This window comes from Silene latifolia, chromosome Y (assembly GCF_048544455.1).
Source record: "Silene latifolia isolate original U9 population chromosome Y, ASM4854445v1, whole genome shotgun sequence".
Classification (NCBI taxonomy): Eukaryota; Viridiplantae; Streptophyta; class Magnoliopsida; order Caryophyllales; family Caryophyllaceae; genus Silene; species Silene latifolia.
In genome coordinates this window covers 101,947,198-101,967,282 of record NC_133538.1, presented here as the reverse complement: position 1 = coordinate 101,967,282, position 20,085 = coordinate 101,947,198, and the positions used below count along the sequence as shown (strand labels likewise).

General features: G+C 36.1%; 2 protein-coding genes across 2 annotated transcripts; one reads left to right on the top strand and one right to left on the bottom strand.

Moving 5' to 3' along the window:
• Positions 1–6,921: 6,921 nt before the first annotated feature.
• Positions 6,922–8,514, bottom strand: LOC141628619 (GDP-L-galactose phosphorylase 2-like). The gene is made up of 3 exons (XM_074441734.1): positions 8,431–8,514; positions 7,521–7,766; positions 6,922–7,281 (listed from the first exon to the last, which is right to left on the bottom strand). The coding sequence occupies exons 1-3, from the start codon at positions 8,512–8,514 to the stop codon at positions 6,922–6,924; spliced, it is 690 nt and encodes a 229-aa protein (XP_074297835.1).
• A 2,946-nt stretch (positions 8,515–11,460) lies between these two features.
• Positions 11,461–18,862, top strand: LOC141626834 (GDP-L-galactose phosphorylase 1-like). The gene is made up of 7 exons (XM_074440450.1): positions 11,461–11,886; positions 12,986–13,104; positions 13,203–13,262; positions 13,536–13,778; positions 13,905–14,090; positions 16,802–16,911; positions 18,652–18,862. The coding sequence occupies exons 1-6, from the start codon at positions 11,781–11,783 to the stop codon at positions 16,823–16,825; spliced, it is 738 nt and encodes a 245-aa protein (XP_074296551.1). The 5' UTR covers positions 11,461–11,780; the 3' UTR covers positions 16,826–16,911; positions 18,652–18,862.
• The last annotated feature ends 1,223 nt before the right edge of the window (positions 18,863–20,085 follow it).

Genomic DNA, 20,085 nt, shown 5'->3' with positions numbered 1-20,085 from the left:
CCTCGGGAATATTCACGCAGTAGGGATTGAAGGAATTTGTTCCTCCAATGGTTGCTCGGTATTTGGTTCTGGAATCTCCGATAGGTCGAAGGTTCTATCACTCTTTGCATTCTCGAGAAATTCCTTCTCCAAGAATGTCGCACTAGCCGCAACAAAAACACGTTGTTCGGTTGGCGAATAGAAGTAATGACCAAGTGTTCCTTTAGGATAACCTATAAAGTATGTCTTGACCGATCGCGGGCCGAGCTTATCCTCGTGTCTCCACTTGACATAAGCCTCGCAGCCCCAAACCCGTATAAAGGACAAGTTAGGGACCGTTCCCTTCCATAGCTCATATGGAGTCTTGTCAATGACTTTAGACGGACTTCGGTTAAGTATTAGAGCAGCTAACAGAAGAGCATAACCCCACAATGAGTCAGGCAACACGGTGTGACTCATCATGGATCGAACCATATCAAGTAGTGTTCGATTTCTCCGTTCGGACACACCATTCAGCTGAGGTGTTCCATGTGGAGTTAAGCGTAGGGCAATCCCACGTCTTTAAGGTGTTGATCAAACTCGTGAGAAAGATACTCGCCACCACGATCCGAACGCAGTGTTTTAATCTTTCTACCCAATAGGTTCTGTACCCTATTCTGGTATTCCTTCAATTTCTCAAAGGATTCACTTTTGTGCTTCATTAAGTAGACATAGCCATATCTACTTAAATCGTCCGTGAAAGTGATGAAATACCTATAGCCTTCTCGTGCGGTGATTGACATAGGACCACATAAATCCGTGTGTATGAGTCCTAATAGGTCAGCAGCGCGCATTCCAACACCTTTGAAGGAAATTCGAGTCATCTTACCGATGAGACATGATTCACACGTGCCAAATGATTGAAAATCAAAGGCCGAGATAGCTCCATTCTTTATGAGCTGTTTTACGCGTTTCTCATTAATGTGTCCCATACGGCAGTGCCATAGATACGTTTGATCTTTGTCACCAACCTTTAACTTTTTATTCATTACGTGTAATATTTCGGTGGTCTGATCTAAAACATAAATTCCGTTCATGGAGACTGCCTTGCCATAAATCATATCGTGTAAAGAGAAAATGCAAGTATTATTCTCTATTACAAATGAAAAACCAAGTTTGTCAAGTGCAGAAACTGAAATAATGTTTTTCGAAAGACTGGGTACATAATAGCAGTTATATAAAAATAACTCAAATCCGCTAGGAAGCTGGATCACATATGTTCCCCTTGAGACGGCAGCCACTCGTGCTCCATTCCCAACACGCAGGTCCACCTCACCCTTTACGAGGGGTTCGATGTTTCGGAGCCCCGCACATGATTACGAGATGAGAACCACAACCAGTATCAAGTACCCAAGTTCCGTAACTTGCGTGGTTAATCTCAATCATATGAATAAAAGTAGAAGAGGAAGACATACCAACAGGTTTAACACGACCTGCCTTTAAGTCCTCAGGATAAACAGGACATGTACGCCTCCAATGCCCAGTCTTGTGGCAATGATGGCATTCCATGTTTTCATTCTTGCTCTTTGTCGTGCCTGATGAGGTGCTCGACTCACCAGGCCCACTCTTACCTGAACCCGACTTCTTGAACTTCGGTTTACCCTCTTGCTAGGTTTGCACGAGCTTTGCCCTTACCCTTTCCCTTGTTTGTCACAACGAGAACATCCTGTTTATAGCTCCCATTGAACTTCATGTCCTTCTCGGTGCATACGAGAAGGGAGTGCGATTCATGGGGACTTTTCTTCGAGATCATTCATATAGTAATTCGCTCTAAATTGCGAAAAACCATCGTGGAGTGAGTGAAGCATGCGGTCAATAAAATTGTTCTCGCTGATCTTACAATCAAGCGTCTCCAGCTTCTCGACATTCTCAATCATGTTGAGAATGTGTGGGCTAACTGGTTGGCCCTTCTGGAGTCTCGCATCAAAGAAGCGAGTGGTATGCTCATAGGTCACGATTCTCGGTGCTTTTGAGAATTCCTTGGTGAGCGTGGTGAAAATCTTGTTTGCACCTTGGGCTATGAAGCGTTTCTGCAAATTGGATTCCATTGCAAAAATGAGCACGTTTTTAATCGCACCCGCTTCCATGACGAAATCGTTATATGTAGCGATCTCATTAGCTCGGCCGTGGGGCCTGGGTTTGACGGCATGGGCTCAGCAGAAATTTGAGCTTTCCGTCGGCGGCGGCATTCCGTAATCTTGCCTCCCGATCCGCGAAGTTTGATCCATCATTCTTGATCGAGTTGATCGATTCATCGATTCATGAAGATCCGAAGCCAGGACTCACGGTCCAATGTGGCACTTGGCATTGGGTCGTTCAAATGACCAGCCATATTGTTATTAGCAGTTTATGTGAACGTGATCTACACTGAAAAAGAAAGAAAACGCAAAACGAAATAAGCAACTCATCGAGGTGATTTAAGTCTATTAAAATTCATCTTAATCGTGTAGACTCATTGCACTTGTATAATTGATCTCCCTCAAGAATAATACAAGTGATCCCAAGACTCAATTTCCGTAAATTGATAAGCCAACTGTTTAGCTAGTTCTTCCGTAAAAACTCTTGGTCGATAGATTTCTGGAAATCCTATCTATAGTCCACCATAATCACAGGATCGTACGAGTGACCATAGTGTTGAGATAAAATAAGTCAACCGGTTCCAACTTACCCGACGTAGAAGGGGTCATATTATGCCTACCGACGAAGAAGGGATTCATTGGAGTTTGACCTATAAAGACCGTTCTCAATTTTTGTTTATACGAGGAAGATCCCATCAACTAAGTTTCAATTCATTTTAAGTGAACGAATAACTAGCAACTGCGTGAATGAATTAATTTAGATGATGGCTTTAAATCGTGTGACATGAGAATGTCAAAAAAAAACTAACTCGTGACCTCTATATGTGTCAGTTTTCATGCAATTATTAGGTGGTTTGGCATTTAGGCGGAATATGATGCATACTATCGTTACGATAAAATAAATAAATGAATGCGATACGTAAATAAAAATTCCTAGTGTGGCCTATCCTAGTAAAAAAGAACATAATACAACTTTGGAATCCACCGTTGGACCCGAAAAGCTTGTCTTGATGTTCCATCTTTGTCCATGTAGCGGGAGTGAGCATCCGGTCTCCTTCTTCGGCCTTCTTAAAATTACAATTAAAATTTACAAAATATAAACCTATTTACATTCTAAATAAAAACTGTAATTAAAAGAAATATAAGGGAGATACGAGATCTCAAAATACAACCAAGACCGTGTTCCATCATTACGGTAACACGTTCTACTAAGGCCACACTAAGTTACAACCGTTTGCAAAAATAAATAAATACGTAATTAAAAGCATTCAAAAATCAAAAACGATAAATAAAATGCATCAACTAAAAATTAAAATTTATTCGTGACATAATTCCGTAATTATGTTAAATTTATCCAAACCACCAAAGATAATTAAAATTATATGACAAAACCGCTTTAGTCAAGTTAATTTTAATCCGAGATAATCCGTTACTATAAATCGTTTTAAAGTAACTTAATTTTGCGTGGGTGAACCGTTTCACTATCAAGCGAGAGCATAAATCCGTTTTATGCAATAAAGGCCGAAAAAAAAAAAAACAGATTTTTTTTTTTTTTTTTCACTGCTGGGCGTGAACAGTACCCGTAAAAAAAATTTTTTTTTTTTTTTTAGATTGTTGCTTAAAACCGAGAGCAACAAACGGAACAAAAAAAACGGCTCAATCATTACGAGATCAACAAAAGATCAAACAACAAAACGATTTGTAAAAACCCAATTGCAATTTAATCTAATCCGTATAGAATTGAAATTACAATTGAAACATCTTTAACATATTGCAATTCTTGTCGATTAAAATTACAACATGCAAAGAACGATTGAAAACAAGAGATCGAACGATCTAACAAAATTTTGTGGCACGCATAACGATGCAAAAATCAGAAAAACAGGCCGTGAAAATTAATGCCACACGGTTTTCCCAAATTTTGGCCGAGACAAAAAAATGCCACACGAAATTTTATGCAATCATTTTGATAGATCTTTAACATATTGCGATGAATATCGATTACAAAACAATATGCAAAGATCAAAATGAAAACAAAACAAAAGACAACCATCACCGTGTATACAAGACACGGTTCCCAAGGCACAAAACAAAAAACGCAGCAATTAAAAAAAATTGCCGAGGGCAAAAAAAATTGTGCCGAATGAAAATTAATCAAAAATACATCGATTCAAAAATCGTTTGATGAAAATCACATAGAAAAATTTACGTGGCCTCGCTCTGATACCACTTGTAGGGTAATATCCGTATAAAACCCATAAATTGAAGGATTATAACGCAAATTTTATACGTGATTAATAGTCATAAACGAAAAACATAATGAAACGATAAAGATTAAGTAATAACCTCCGGTCCTAGTGCAATTCGGCAATGAGAGATCAAAGTAGATCTCCTCCTAATTGTTGCACCCAAGATCGTCTGAGAAATGCCCTTGTGCTAGAATGAATCCTCTAATTGCCTTGCAATATTGAGAGGATTGTTTTGTGAGTTTTCGTTGGATGTGAGATCCGAATTTTGAGAGGCAATTTTCTCAAAACCCTAATAATTTTTCAAATGAATTATCATTAGGTTACAAAAGAGAGAGAGCTCTCTTTTGTTGGCATGGTTCGGCCAAACCGAGTGGATCAAAGGGAAGTGGGCTTCCACTTCCTCTTAACTTTAACTCGTGGTCCGGTTCGTTAATTGCTAAAACGTATACGACGGGTTTTTAATTATAAATTGTCATCGGTTATCGGTAATTAAAACATTAACTAATAACACGGATTAGTTGAAATGTTAATACATGTCCGACAAAGACAATATTGTATAATTAATTTATTCAATATACATTAATCAAATATAAAACGCTTATATTCAATTTACGAATTAACTGCTTAATTCGCCTTAGCCATTATTATTTAATCCGTATTAAATAAAATATCTAAACATCACATTTTGACTAATTATTAGTCAAATAACTCAGACTAACTGGTTAGTCAAATTTGGCATCTACATGACTGTATTTTCATACCGTCACATCTCTCAAACGTATCCTATAGGTGTGACTTTTAGGGACCGTTGATCACCGCCATCAGAATGACAATAACGTCAAACTTATCTAGCAAGCCAACCGTTATTGATAAACGTGGACCAACTGATTATGATACAAAAGTATACCCTTTGATCCTTTTAGAGATTTATAAGTCCTTGCACTAACTGTAAAGGACACCAGCCCCAACACCTTTATGAGACTTGATCGCGTACGAGATTAAATCACTGTGGTGAATCTCAACTCGTCATAATGCGAATGTGTCTTTCATTCGATACCAAAACTATATATATACATAATTAGTATGTATGCTTACAACAATAATGTGATAATTTATATAAACTTAATTGACATCATAATATTAATATCATACGAGCATACATAATCAATCATGAGGTATCGTAAACTATAATACGAGAAGGAAACTATTCATGCGGAAGATCTTCGATCGAGTGAAACATTAGCTCGATCGAGAACTATAATCAATAAAACATCTCGATCGAGTGACCTTAATACTCGATCGTGATGTGCACTCTTGATGTCTCTCGATCGAGTGACACATTAATTCGATCGAGTGACGCATTAATTCGACCGATAAAAATTCCCTCGATCGAGTACTCCTCAAAAAAAAAAAAATACAGGCGACAGACGAAACGCAATCAAAAACATCATACGAATCGAAATAATTCGATTAGGGCAGCGGAAACAATCATAATCAAAGGATATATAATCAACCATAAATGAAAATAATAACATCATAATTAAAATATTAATTTCATTCAAATTAAAAGACATAATTAAAACATTAATCAAAACTATAACTGCAATCATAATCGTGCTCTGATACCACATGTAAACAATAATTATAGGATCTTGATTGCAGCGATAATTACTGATAGATACATACATGGAGTAGTCATTAGATCTGATGAGGAGGTTTCTTAAGAACAATAAGAAGATGAATCCTAATGTTTTGCCTTCTCCTGCCTTCCTTAATCTCTAATTCTCTTTCTGTGTGTTTTCACTCAATTAATATGAATTAGGTTAAAAACCACAAACAAGTGTGATCTATTTATATCGGTGGCAAGAGGGACTTAAATAGATAAGTGGGCCTAATATGTTAATGGCCTGTAAACATTAACCGTAATCCACTTATTCTATTACTCCCAATAAAAACCCGAAACATTATTTCTAACCGTTTCTAATTAAAGTGACTGACATCAGTAATTAGGTCCACATAATAGAGAATTAATAATTCTTACAAAAGTAAGAGTTAATTTGTAAAGAGATTAGCTTATTTGAACTGAATAGAGTTGGGTTTAACCGAATTGAACTTAATAGAGTTGATCTGAACTAAAATGAGCTGAAATTAAACTAGAAAGAACAAGATCTATGTCTCTTGACAAACTGTTTCATACACTTACATAGTACACCCCCTATCCAAATCAAAGGTTTCATTCCCTTTTTTTGGTGGTAAAACTTTAAAAAATTTGACCATAAATATCGTTAAACTTCTGAAAATACTGAATTCGTTGAGTATTGATGTCCACAATACTGAATGTTTAAATATCTATAACAGCGTCTTACAAGACCGCATCACTCAGGGCAACAACCTAATATCACATTACTCCCGAGGTACAAGGTTACATCAATACTAAAAAGCTACGGAATGTTATTTTGTTTTTCCCGGATTTCCTATATGTTTACGGGCTACTTATTCAGTGACAGAACCCAGGAATCTACACAGAAGGCACTGCACTTCCATTGGGAAGGATATTGTGCAAACTTGGGATTATTTCACTGACGGACCAAACACTCCTGGTGTCCATTGACCATGGCGGAGGACGAACCCTTGTTGACAGGCGCAACTTCTCTTCGCAGTGGTTCAAGCTCAGCCTCCTTAGAGAGGATGTCCGACCCATCTTCAACTATACAGCAAGCAATGGCTTCGAAAATCATGGTTTTAACTTCTTCAAACCTTGCTTCAGAAAGAGAGACTTCAGCAAGAAGCCTCCAAGCATTCTCCTCCGATGCCTCCTCAAAGTCTTTTTTCGTCTTCAACACCATGTGTCTACTGATCTCCCACACTGCCGGGTTCACTTGAGTATCAAGAAGCTCAGAGCTTACCTCGCCTAGAGCTTGTTTTTCAGCATAACACTGGCAGAGAACATGTCAATAATTAGCAACAGAAGATTGAATATTAGCTGCGACACCAAATGTCAACCGAGTTGTCAAACTTTTAAGGTTACTTCGTATTACACTACTAAGTTTGAGGCGGTATCCGCCAAATTTATAAAGCGACACCCGAGATCGAGTCGCAAAGTCTCAAACAGGAATTAATAACATGATCAAAACGCAATGGTAGGACAAAAGAAAGAACGAGTTTGTTATAGCACCTGTGGGAGGAGGAAAACCCGCTTTCCAGAGTCGGCAATGAAGACGTTGTAAGGAATGTTAGTGTCTTGGAGGAAGATGCACGAGTCTGAGACAGCCTTGGCCAAATCTTGCAAAGAGTTCCCGCCCTCAAAGACAAGGCCCCTAACTGGATATCTCAAGAGATGGAATATCTTCACCCCATGATTAGTAGTAATTATCTTGGTAGGAGCCTTCTCAATGGGGAATGGCATAGCCAAGAAATAAGCCTGTACAATAAAGAACACAAAATTTAACTCGGTATAAAAATTCAATTATATTTTCTTACAAAGTTCAATAATTACAAGTTTTTAAAATGGTTTTTTGTCAGAAGCTACCTAAGATTTGTTTCACTTGCAAATACACTATGTATTATTTAATTTTTTTGCAAGACAATACCTTTAATTTTTTAAGTTTTGTTGAAAACTACCAAAACCTATTTTCCGACCAAATTTTGGACAAACTCTGCCATTGACCTTATTTACTCCAATTCTCACGTGAGAACTCTCTTATTTTCTCATTTTTTTCCCCCTCATTCCTTTTTTACTATAGTCCCCATGCCTATTTCCCTTTCTTCTCTTTTACCTTACCCGATTTACTTTCCCAATTTTATTGTAATCCCATTCATCCTTCACCTAGTTAGGATTGGTGAATTTTATTGTAATCCCATTTCCACTATTTTGTAATGACAAAATGTAAGCAATGTAATTATGCAATTAAGAAAAACCATCGGAGTACATTACATTGCATTTCATGTCAAATTAACCTGATATAACATCTATTTGAAGTCTACATTAGCCAGCATTAAAATACATTGGAAACAACATTGAAAACACCAATCCTATGAATATCTTAGCTTTCTTCTTCTATGACCTCAACATCTCCAACGCAAACCTTCATCTCATCATATTTCACTTCAAGCTCCTTCAAATGCATCTTCTCCTTAACTCCTTGCTTAAGTTGATCAACTTTTCTCATCATACGACACTTCAAGACGTTTTAAGTGCAACATGGATTCCACAGTTGGATACCTTTCTTCTAGTTCAGGTTTTCATGGATGTTATTGAGGTACTTGACATTGGGCAAATCCAGAAATGGAGATAAAGGAGATAAGAAGAAAGATAAGGGGGGTATGAGAATAAGATGGTTGTGAACGAGAAGAGCGAGAGAAAGAGAAGGGGTTAAATCAGGACAAGAAAGAGGAGGGAAGAGAGGGTGTTGAATTTTTTCAAGGGAAAACAGAATAGGAGGGTAAAAAAAGACAATTCCTTCGTGAAAAAAGAGTAAACAAAGTCAATACCGGAGTTCGACCAAAATTTGGCCAGAAAATAGATTTTAATAATTTTAAACAAAATTTAAAAAATTAAAAATAGTATCTTATATATATATATATAAAACTGGGTTGAAACGATGTGGATGCGCCACGTGGCGTATTCAACCTTAATTACACGCATTAATTACAGTTAATTATTAAATACGAACATAATAAATATTGCATAATTACACGCATTAATTACAAAATTGTAGGCTGATTACTACTATGATATTTTCAAGACAATCTACTATCTTAATGTATCTACACTACATAGAAATATGCATGTACATATGAATATACGATGTCTAGGTGTTGAAAATGTGTCAAATACTAATCCCTTATTCATATTCATTGTATAGAAACACCCATTAAATATATTAGATGCATTGATAATTTGATAATTTGATAAGGTGCATGGCCCTCAAAGTCGACATGCATATAAATATGGTGTTCTAAGTTTTTTATTCTCATCACATACAACTAGTTTTTTTTTTCTCCTTGATATTATAGTTTAACAAACCTATATTATTCAAGATTTTCATTCTTTTTTTTATCATCCCAATATTTTTTAAGCTACGAAGATACAGAATGGCAAGTTCGGGGAAAATAACAAAAATGATTATACATGAAAATAGGTAGTTGAATTGACGATGAGTGAGAATTCAATGTTGCATCTTTAGGGAGTAGTGAAATTATGCAACGGGTGTATAGGTAATAATATTAATAAATGAAATTTTGTTGATTATTGGTATCAATTATATTAGTTATATGTTGGTTTTGACTATTGCATTGCAAGAATAACTGTTGTTTTTGAGCGCAAAGGATAAGAAATTGGTGATGATATCACTAAAAAAATAAGCGCCTATTACTACATATTTACTTACCACCCAAAATGTACGTCCACGTCTTATTCACGCCCTTTTAATTTGCATTTAGTGATGAACACATCGAGTCTATCAAATGCATTTCTAAAATAGAAAGGAAAACAATTGACTGAGATACCCTAAAATGGAATAACATAGGACAACAAATAACCGAGACAGAGGGAGTAATATTTTAATAGTATTAAAATTAAAAACATACAAACAACTCCCATTGATACAATCATTAATTACAACTATTTATTAAATATGAACATAATAAATACTGTATAAATCTCAGCAAGTTTTAACTATAGTTCAATAAATGTTACGGTTTTTATTAAATTATACTTCGTTCCAAATAATTGACGTTTTTTTTACGAGGCAATACTTTGAATTCAATTTTTACAAAAATACATTGGTTAAAAAATTATAAAAATTACACCATAAATTTCTTTACAGATAGAGCTTTAATATGAGTATACGATTCAATATATTATGTTATATATTTTAAGAGATATTGAAAAAAGAATTGAGTGTATCGAAAAGTAAGAATGGCAATTAAAAAAGAATAGAGGGAGTATTATAACTACGATTATTTGATTCTAAATTTAGTAAAAAAAAATTTTTTTAATAAAAATTCTAAAATGTAAATACATATAAGATTTTATGAGGGCTTAAAAAGTGTGATAGCGATCATGTATGTACACATTGATAGATAGTGCATTTTTATTAAATATTTTATATGTATTTTAAAATACTTTGATGTTATATCTCAAAAAATTATACTTGAGAAAAAGTTCAATCTATTTTATTCATAAATAAAATCTTAAACACCATTATATATAGTTGTGTAAAAAAACTTGCAACTTTCTTATAAATATGTTGAACCATATATATATTTGATACATAAGCATCATACGTTATACATAAAAAAAATGAAACAAAGAAGCATAAAATTGTATTCTCATCCTTTTGAACAACTATTAATTGATCATTTGAAAAATAACGTATGGTAAAATGATCTAATTTAAGAACTTAAAGTTGATTGTTATATTATTCGAATACATTTTATTTTAATTAATATGATATTAAATATTACTAATATCTATACAATGTATATGGGAAAGAGTAATAGAAATTCGACATAACGAAAAATATAGAAAAAACTTTATGTGACATGTATGTTTTTAACAATAGCAAAATTTATCGCAAAACTTTTTATATGTACATACTAAATAGAAGAACATATCACGAGCTCAAGTGAACATAGATGATATGGTAACGAGAATGTATGTGTCATGTGGCATGACATCCACATGAATATTCACCACAAAATTAAAGATATTAGACATTTGCGTGATAAAATACACGAGGAAGAGAAAAAAGATAATTCTTTTTCTAAATATTATCGTCAAATAATCATTGTATACTTATTTATAAAACATTGATCCCGCAAAATAAACTAAGCTTATTACTTATAATATATTTATATGGAGTATGTATTTTATTTAAAAGTTAAACCATAAACACTAATATTTGAAAAAAATTAATCTATTTCTATTTGACTAAAAATATAAAATGTCATATATCAATTCTAATATATTATATATTTTTTTCCAATTATAATAATAAAAATATTCAAACAGGCTGCACGAAGCGCGGGATACTACCTAGTAGGTAGTATATTTGCAAGTGAGACAAATCTTACCCCCCTTCAAAACTCTAAAAAATTCACCTCCTCCATTTTCCAACCTCAATTCCCACGTCCAATTTCCCATGTTTTGGCAAAAGTAGGACAAGACGGGTATTCAAACCAAAATCATGGGTTCAACAAAATTGCATGAACTACACGCAAAGATATTACTACAACTTTGTTGATTAGCAACAACCCTTCTTCTCACGGCGGTCGCGGCGCCTTGCCTTCCGAAGGCGGCTGCCCCTCCGACCTTCTTTTCCTCGCCGGCGGCGGTTCTCTCCTTCTTTCCAACCCCCCTCTCCTTTTAGATTAGTTTATTTTTCTTTTTTGTAAATTTGGAATATAATTATTTATTAATTGGGGGATTAAGATGTTGAGGATTAAGAGAGTTCCGACGGCGGTGTCGAATTATCAGAAGGAAGATGGAGATGTTGGTGGTTGTGGTAGGAATTGCCTCAGAGAGTGTTGCATTCATGGTATGTCACTAATTTTTCCTCCATTTTTTTTGTTTCGTTTATTGGTTTGATTAATTGCATCATGTATGTATTTGTTTTTTTTTTTCGAAATTTCGATTGAATTTTGTAACGGTCACATTAAGGTGGATATTACTGTCCAATAGCCAATAGTGACAATTCACTGTTTCTAGAATTGCTAGGTTATTGCTCCATTTGTCTCTATCATTTGTTTACCTTTGATTAAAATACTCTTCACAAAAAATAAAAAAGTAGACAAATGATTGGCTCGGACGGTAGTGGAACCAAGAATGTATTGATATATGGGTGACTGGGCTGAGTTTTCTGTATTGATATTATGATGACGACGGTAGTGGAACCAAGAATGTTACGGAGTATGAGTGTAGGGTACGGAGAATTTTTAATTCACTCGTTTGTTTCTTTTTATTATAGGGTCGAAATTCGTACAAAACGGAGCTCTGTATGGGCTGTATCGGTATAAAACATCATTTGTCTAAATAATTGGAGTATTGTACCTTCACATATAATAAGGTGGCTACATCACTGTATGAGTGCTTGTTCTCGGCTAATCATCACTATACAGAAAAGTTGATAAAAAATAAAGAGTAGAAGCCTTGTATTGCATTGACTTGATTGCTACTACGATTAGCGTTTAAACAAAATTTGAAAAGAACAAAAGGTTCAAATGTACGTGGCCTTACCCCCAACTAAAGGGAACGACTGTTCCCAAACCTAGCAAACAGATAGTTTATCAGAATAAGTTTCGTCTTAACGGTAAGGGTAAGTCTGTGGCAGTTTGCTAGGTAGACATGTCTGTTCTCAACTCTCAACTCTCAACTCTCAACCGCTGAGCCTTTTTCATTGCAGAGTTTCATGTAAATTGATTAAGGTTCATGTAGAAATTTCAAATTCAAGATCAAATGATGATTAAATTTTTCTTGTTCGTTGGATAGTAGCTGAAAAACAGTGTTCTCATATGGCTATTGCACTGGTTCTTTCCATGATTGCTCTGTAAAGTTCCTGAAGTATGGTGTTAGTTAAGTGCTGTCGTGCTACTTTAAGATATTGTCTTTTTTAAATTTGTGCTTTAAACTTTGAAAAGGTGCAAAACTGCCATTGTATGCTTACGAGAAGGTGAACAAGATAGCTACTGAGAAAGCTGTTTGCCATGGTACTAGAAACCTACCTATTGCGTTTCTTGACTCACTGCTGCTTGGAGAGGTAATTGGACTTTTTGTGGAAAGATGACAATAGGAGTGTATTATCTTTTGTAGAAATCAAAGCTTAAAAATATCTTATGTTTCTTTTTGCTATGGCAGTGGGAGGACAGGATGGAGAGGGGCCTCTTTCGCTATGATGTTACTGCCTGTGAAACTAAGGTATCATTTTGCTGTCCTATTGGTTCATCTTGTAGTAACCTATCTTAGTGCGACTCTTCATGTTATTTTGTGTACCCCGTGTCTCACACAAAGGTATGATCATTATGCATAAAATAACCGCGTCTGACCTTGACACGTATCCTTGTCGGATCCTTCTAACTGCCGTCTAAATAACAAAGATAACCCTTGTATCTATGTTTGGGAGCCTATTTGTCCAAGTAAAAAGCCTGATATATGCCATAGCCATACTGAGGTGCATGTGGGTCCTAATAGGTGATACCAGGCGACTATGGATTTATTGCCCAGCTCAATGAGGGACGTCATCTGAAGAAAAGGCCTACTGAGTTCCAAGTTGACAAGGTCCTGCAGCCCTTTGATGGAAACAAATTCAACTTCACCAAAGTGGGGCAGGAAGAGGTGCTATTCCAGTTTGAAGCGAGCGAGGATGGTGATGCCCAGTTCATCCCTAATGCTTTGATTGATGTGGAAAATTTTCCGAGTGTTGTTGCCATCAATGTAATTTCCAATCCTCTGATTTCCTGCGGCTTTCTTACTTGTCCAGATTTCAAGACCTATTATCTGCATTTGCTACTATCAAAGTATGAATAGCTTTGAGTTTTATAATGTATGTCTAATTAACAGGTCAGTCCTATTGAATACGGACATGTGCTCTTGATTCCCCGCATATTTGAGTGCTTGCCTCAGAGAATTGACTTTGACAACTTCCTGCTTGCCCTTTACATGGCTGTTGAAGCTGGAAGTCCGTACTTTCGACTTGGTTACAATAGCTTGGGTGCATTTGCTACAATCAATCATCTTCACTTCCAGGTATTTTCAAGAACCTTTGTTGGAGGCCTAGTAATACTAACTCCCGCCTCAAATTTATTGTCCAAATTTGACTTTGGTGATTACCCTTGACTATTAGTTTATTAGGTTTTTTGTCAGAAATTACCTTTTATTTAGGACTATTTGTGAACAACTACCTTTCATTTTATTTATGGCTTTCAACTACCTTTTATTTCTTCATTTTGCGAAAGACTACCAAAAATCCACTTCCGGCGAACAAAGTCAACTTTGCGGCGTTGACTTGCTCTTTTCTCCCTTTTTCACACATATAACCCATATTTCTCCCTTTGTTCACCCAACAAAATCCGAAAAAGCTCCTCTCCATGTCCAACACCTTATCAAAAGTTTGTTCAAAGCAATATCAACCATCTCACTCTCTATCTTCGTCTCCGTCATCACCTTTACTACCACTTTCACCTTCACCCTTACATTTCAACAATCTTATAGACTACTCATGATTCATCAACCTACTGTCCATCTAAGTCATATTAAAGTACCTTATTTCTTTCTTCATGGTAAGATGGTGGGTATACGAAAACTAATGAGATAGTTCCTCTCCATGTCCCACACCTTATCAAAAGTTTGTTCAAAGCAATATCAACCATCTCAATCTCTATCTCCGTCTCCGTCATCACCTTTACTACCACTTTCACCTTCACCCTTACACTTCAACAACCTTATAGACTACTCATGATTCATCAACCTACTGTCCATCTAAGTCATATTAAAGTACCTTATTTCTCTCTTCATGGTAAGATGGTGGGTATACGAAAACTAATGAGATAGTTGCACACAAGTGATCCTACGAGTGAATCCATGATTATTTTCGAATAATTAACACTAGGAGTTAATTTTGCTAACAAGGCCATAATAGATCATTATTGTTGAAGAATTATTTAGCATGTTAAGATTAATATCAATGATGATTTTGTTTCGGTGATTAGGACTTTGATTCGGGTAAGAGATAGACAAATTGAGGTGATTAATGTCGGGTTTAATCAATCTTTATCATCGATTATTAGGGTTATGAATTAAAGAGTTAGATTCAACATGAAATGGTAAGTCAATGCCGGAAAGTTGACTTTTTTCACCGGAAGTGGATTTTTGATAGTCTTTCGTAAAATGAAGAAATGAAAGGTAGTTGAAAGCCAAAAATAAAATGAAAGGTAGTTATTCACAAATGACCCTAAATAAAAGGTAGTTTTTGACAAAAAAACCCTTTTGAAGGAGATGTTGTATGAATCAAAGACTCGAGGAGTTAAATATAGAGAGGGAGAATTGGGAATTGAGAATTGGGTATGCCAGTGACTCAGTGTGTGGTTGTAGTTGGACGTAAATTTGAGTTTTGTGTGTTTTAGTTGGAGTTGAGGACCAAACTTGCTTTGGTTTGTGACAATGATGCAAAGCGAAGGGAAAGTGGGTTAATATGGACATATGTCGTTCTAATGGCTCGTCTACGAATTCGTCATAGTCAAACATAATATGATCTAAACGAGTTCCTATATGGTAATATTAAGGGGTGTTCACGGGCCAGTTCCGAGCCGGTTTGGACTGACTCAGGGTTGGGCTCGACTTGGTTAGGCGGATTCGGAAACATCCAGAGGTAGGAGCAAATCAACATGGGTCGGGTCCGGCCCGATGGAGGTGGACTCGAAACCGGTCTGATCCAGATTGAGGGTAGGTCGGCTCTGGGCGGACTAAGAACCGGTCTTAGCGGGTCCACAACTGGGCCGAGTTCGATTTGTTCGACCCCGACCCGGCCCTAGTTTTTAACGGGTTGGGTCGGGCTAGTCACAGGTCACACAAGCCATGGTCAGCCGCCCGAATGTTTTACTAGGGCTATAAGGCATTAGCCTTGGGTAATTTTTTTTTTTTCTCAAACTCGTTTTTTTTTCCAGGCAGTTATGACTGGTAAATTAGACATTCCTAAAATCGATGGGGGTAAATTTATTACCCTTTTTACCTTTGTAACATCCCGTAAATTTGAAGACCTTTATTATATTTTAAAAGTAATATTTTAATCTATTTTAATTTTATATTAATTTATTAGAAATAAAATTTATTTGATAAAATATAATCTTATTTTATTTTGAAGAAATGTAATTATTTTTGATAGTTTAGAAATGTTTAAAAGTGATTTAAACTATATTTAAACCTTTTCCCTTGATAAAATAGATTTCAGATAAAAGTCGTAAAATTGGGATTTTCCCATTTCTTACGGTCGTTGGGTAAACGAGTTTGGATATTGGGCATATGAGTACTTAATCTTTTAGTAAAATCGTGTTGAAGAACTTTAATTTTCTGGGAAATCGCGTTCGACGAATATTTCTAATTTCCGTCGAAACGAGCCAAAACGTAAACAATTGAAACTCACCCAAACACCCTACCCCAAACCATGCACCCTCCATCCTCCATGGGTCTCCTCTTCATCTTTCATTTTCTCAATTCTCATTCTATCACTTCCTTCTTCCAAACACCAAATTCATCTCAAAAATCCTCCTTACAATCCCTAAATCCACCACAACTTCTTCATTTCTCCACCAAATCGCATAAAAATTATATATTGGGAATCCTCTCTTCAATCCTCACCTACTAGTAAGCTTTATTTTCATTTCCCCCAATTTTTGTTTAAGGCTCATCTTTTAGGGTTTTCGAATTTAAGCTTAATAATTGTGTGTTTGTTGTTCTTATAGGTGAAGAATATGAAGATGAGTTAGGAGACTCATATATTGTAGAAGATGATGCATAACTTTGGGTTTTAGAAGCTTTCTCAAGTTATTACTTGTCTCTTTGCTAGCTTAAGGTAACTATTCCGAGTTACTCGACGAATTAATCACATTAGTAGTTGTATTTGTTTTTTGTTGTTGTTTGTTGTTGTTGTTGTTGTTGTTTGTTGTTGTTTGAGACGATCTTGTTGATAAATGAATGAATGGAGTAAGATGAGTATGCTTATATTTAATTTATGTTACCCGTTTGTATATTATGGTTTGGAACAAATTTGGATGAGGAATTATGTGTTGTGACAAGTCCGCGTGTTGGCTGGAACGCGTCATTACTGGACCAAGACGGTTTCCAATGTTTCCAAAAATATGACAGATTGAACGGCATCGAAAAATTAGGTGGTTTAGCCACTTGAATCACTCAATTCGGAGTTCGTATGAGTAAATGGCGTCGTTTTATCGATTAAAATTTATAGAAAAGTTTACCCTTGTGTGAGACGGTTGTCTATGCTATTTTATTATGCGAGAATTTTGTGGAATTAGTTATTTTGTAAGTTAGAATGTCTTTCTTTATGTTGATAGTGTTCACATGATAGAAATTGGAAATAGCATGAGAATGATATTGTGATGAATTTTGTGATTTGGGCCAAAGTAGGCCAAGACTCTAAGCTGGGCCAGATTGACCGAACGAGTTTGGTCAAACTAGGTTTAAACCGCTCAGCCTCGATTTGACCGATGACCCGTCGCGGGACTCGGGTCGAGGGTTATCTTTGAGGTGAGATTGATTGTTATTGGATGTTTTATGTTATGCCTTGATATTTGTAATTATCATTTCACATGTTGGTTGTTGGATGCTTTGGATGCCTTATGCTTGAGTCTTGTTGCCTCTCTGCCATTTTAGCTTGTTCTCATGGATTATGGTCTTGTTGGTTATTTGGAATTTGGATTATTATTGATATTGGAGATATTGTTGGATTGTCAATTGAATATGCTCTTGCGTAGCCTTTCATATGCTAGGGTGTGTATGATCATTTGTGTGTGTGCAAGTTTGGACTCTTTGCCCCTCTTATGGTTAATTGGGTGTCCTACTTGTCTTGTGTGGTGTGGGCTAAAGTATTCAAGCTGGGACTAGGTCCTAGGTGAGTATTTCGGCCTTCGTCATAGATAGGCCCTTATAGTCTTTGACGAGTTTATGTTCACAGCTTAATAGCCTTTGTGTCTTAGCTTGGTGGACTTATATCCAAGTTAGGGCATGACCTCCTGACGTACTCTTAGAAGTATGTGGTCAGCTTAAGTATTAGCCAACCCTTTGGTGGACTCCTTAGGGGTACTCATGTGTGTGATCATGGGTCTTGGATGCGGTACTTTCCGCATGTCGCTAGGTTTGCGCAGGTTTAGGACTAGGGTGTTTACCTTACCTCGTGGTATAGACTCGAGTTACAGAGTGACTATTGACTGTACTAGGAATGTATGTCTGTCTCTAGATATATTGTTCTTTCTTGTTGATGATTTTATGAATCATAGAAGGTGAGATGCAAGCCGACTATGGTTGATAGAGCTTGGATTCTTGGATGTTATGTGATTCACATGATAGTGTAGTATGAGTCGGTCTAGTATTCATATGCTAGGATTATGTGTTGTTATATTGTTGTTCACATGATGAGTACGATTGTCTAGCATCTATATGATAAGGCTATGTGTTATTCATATTCATATTCTTATGTTTATATTTTATATTAATTATGACATTTCGTGGCTGGGAGAACTCGGAGTTACTCCCCACTGACTGTGGCTTTCGTATTTGTATAAAATGCGATTGACAGGTAGGTGATGCATATATGGGGTACATGGACGAGCTAGTGAGCAAAGTAACCTTGGGACCTAGATTGGCTTTATTTTATTGTGACCCTTAAACACTTTTTATGTTATATACTTTTTAGGGACATATGTCTCCCTTTATCATATTTGGGTTGTATAACTTTGTTTCGCGACTTTAGCGATGTTTTATTATGAGATTTATTTTAGACCTTGCATGTTTGACAACTTCCCATTTGGATACTTTTATAACAGGTTCAGGTTTTAAAAGTTACAGGTTTTTACCCAAATGAACCTATTACAAACATATCCATGCAGTTTTATTCTAGAATTACGTGTTTATTTTTCCGCAATGAATGAGGGTGTCACAACCTTGCTTTCAAATGACTATTCGAGTGCCTTCATTAACAATAGGGTTAGTTGTGTAATCATCTTTGATTTCTAAATGAGACATTGTGAAAGTAGTTAAACTATAAAAATTGTTTAGTGTAGCATCTAGGGTACAATCCGTAAAACTTTGATATTGACATAGATTGTGGGTGAATACTGAATATTTCATTAAATGAACTTGTGAGAAGTACTTATAGTTACCTTTGTTCTTTTGTCCTTGTGGCATGGCTGACATCATTTTGATCACCGTGTGACCGGTTGTAACACCCCTACTTATCAAGGAGTCTTAACAAGACTTTCCCTAATAAATAAGAGTGTTACCATCTCGTTTACCCAAGGTAAGTATATCAAGTAGACCATAAAAGAACATTTATTAATTGTATTCTTACTGTTTATACAAAACATAACCAAAAAGGAATACAACTCCGAAACAACTGAAAAGAACAACTACAGAATAAGGTGACAGCGGCAGCTAGCTACAACAGCGTGATGACTCGATCCCATCCATATCCCGCAAGCAACATCAACATCCATTAGCTGCTAAACCAACTGTTCACCATCCCTGAATGGATCACCACGATTTAAAAAAAAAAAAAAAAAAAAACGGGGCCAGTCAACCGCATAACCAAGATAACAGAACACAGATACACAAACCAATACACAATCCAATCCAATCTAATCTATAGTAACCATCCTCCAAACTCCATTAGTAACCAGTAACCGACTACACACCGAAGTGTGTAGCTCTGCCAGGTTACCCATCTCAACAGGTAACCTATACCGCCAGTGGACGACCGTAGTCTTGCCCACCAAATCTCCGTTCATCGCAACGAGCGAACCCTGATTATTAATGTGCACATCCCCCTTGTGATAGGAGCCCCAAGAGGCGAACATGGTATTGGAACCATCTCCCGAAAATGGTCCCAAAACAACAGTACCAATCAATAATGTAATCTCAATCAATCTCAATCCAATGAAACATGTTATACAATCAACTGCAATCAATCTTAAATCAATTATACAATCAACTGAGTAGGGAAACCCTACCTTTC

What these genes read in the sequence shown, in the direction of transcription:
- LOC141628619 (XM_074441734.1), bottom strand. Translation starts at nt 8,514, where the DNA reads ATGAGAAAAGTTGATCAACTTAAGCAAGGAGTTAAGGAGAAGATGCAT. An exon ending in TGAAATATGATGAGATGAAG is followed by an intron (nt 7,767 to 8,430) that starts GTTTGCGTTGGA and finishes TTTATTGTACAG; the next exon opens with GCTTATTTCTTGGCTATGCC. An exon ending in GGGTTTTCCTCCTCCCACAG is followed by an intron (nt 7,282 to 7,520) that starts GTGCTATAACAA and finishes GTTCTCTGCCAG; the next exon opens with TGTTATGCTGAAAAACAAGC.
- LOC141626834 (XM_074440450.1), top strand. Translation starts at nt 11,781, where the DNA reads ATGTTGAGGATTAAGAGAGTTCCGACGGCGGTGTCGAATTATCAGAAG. An exon ending in TTACTGCCTGTGAAACTAAG is followed by an intron (nt 13,263 to 13,535) that starts GTATCATTTTGC and finishes GGGTCCTAATAG; the next exon opens with GTGATACCAGGCGACTATGG. An exon ending in TCAATCATCTTCACTTCCAG is followed by an intron (nt 14,091 to 16,801) that starts GTATTTTCAAGA and finishes TTGTTCTTATAG; the next exon opens with GTGAAGAATATGAAGATGAG.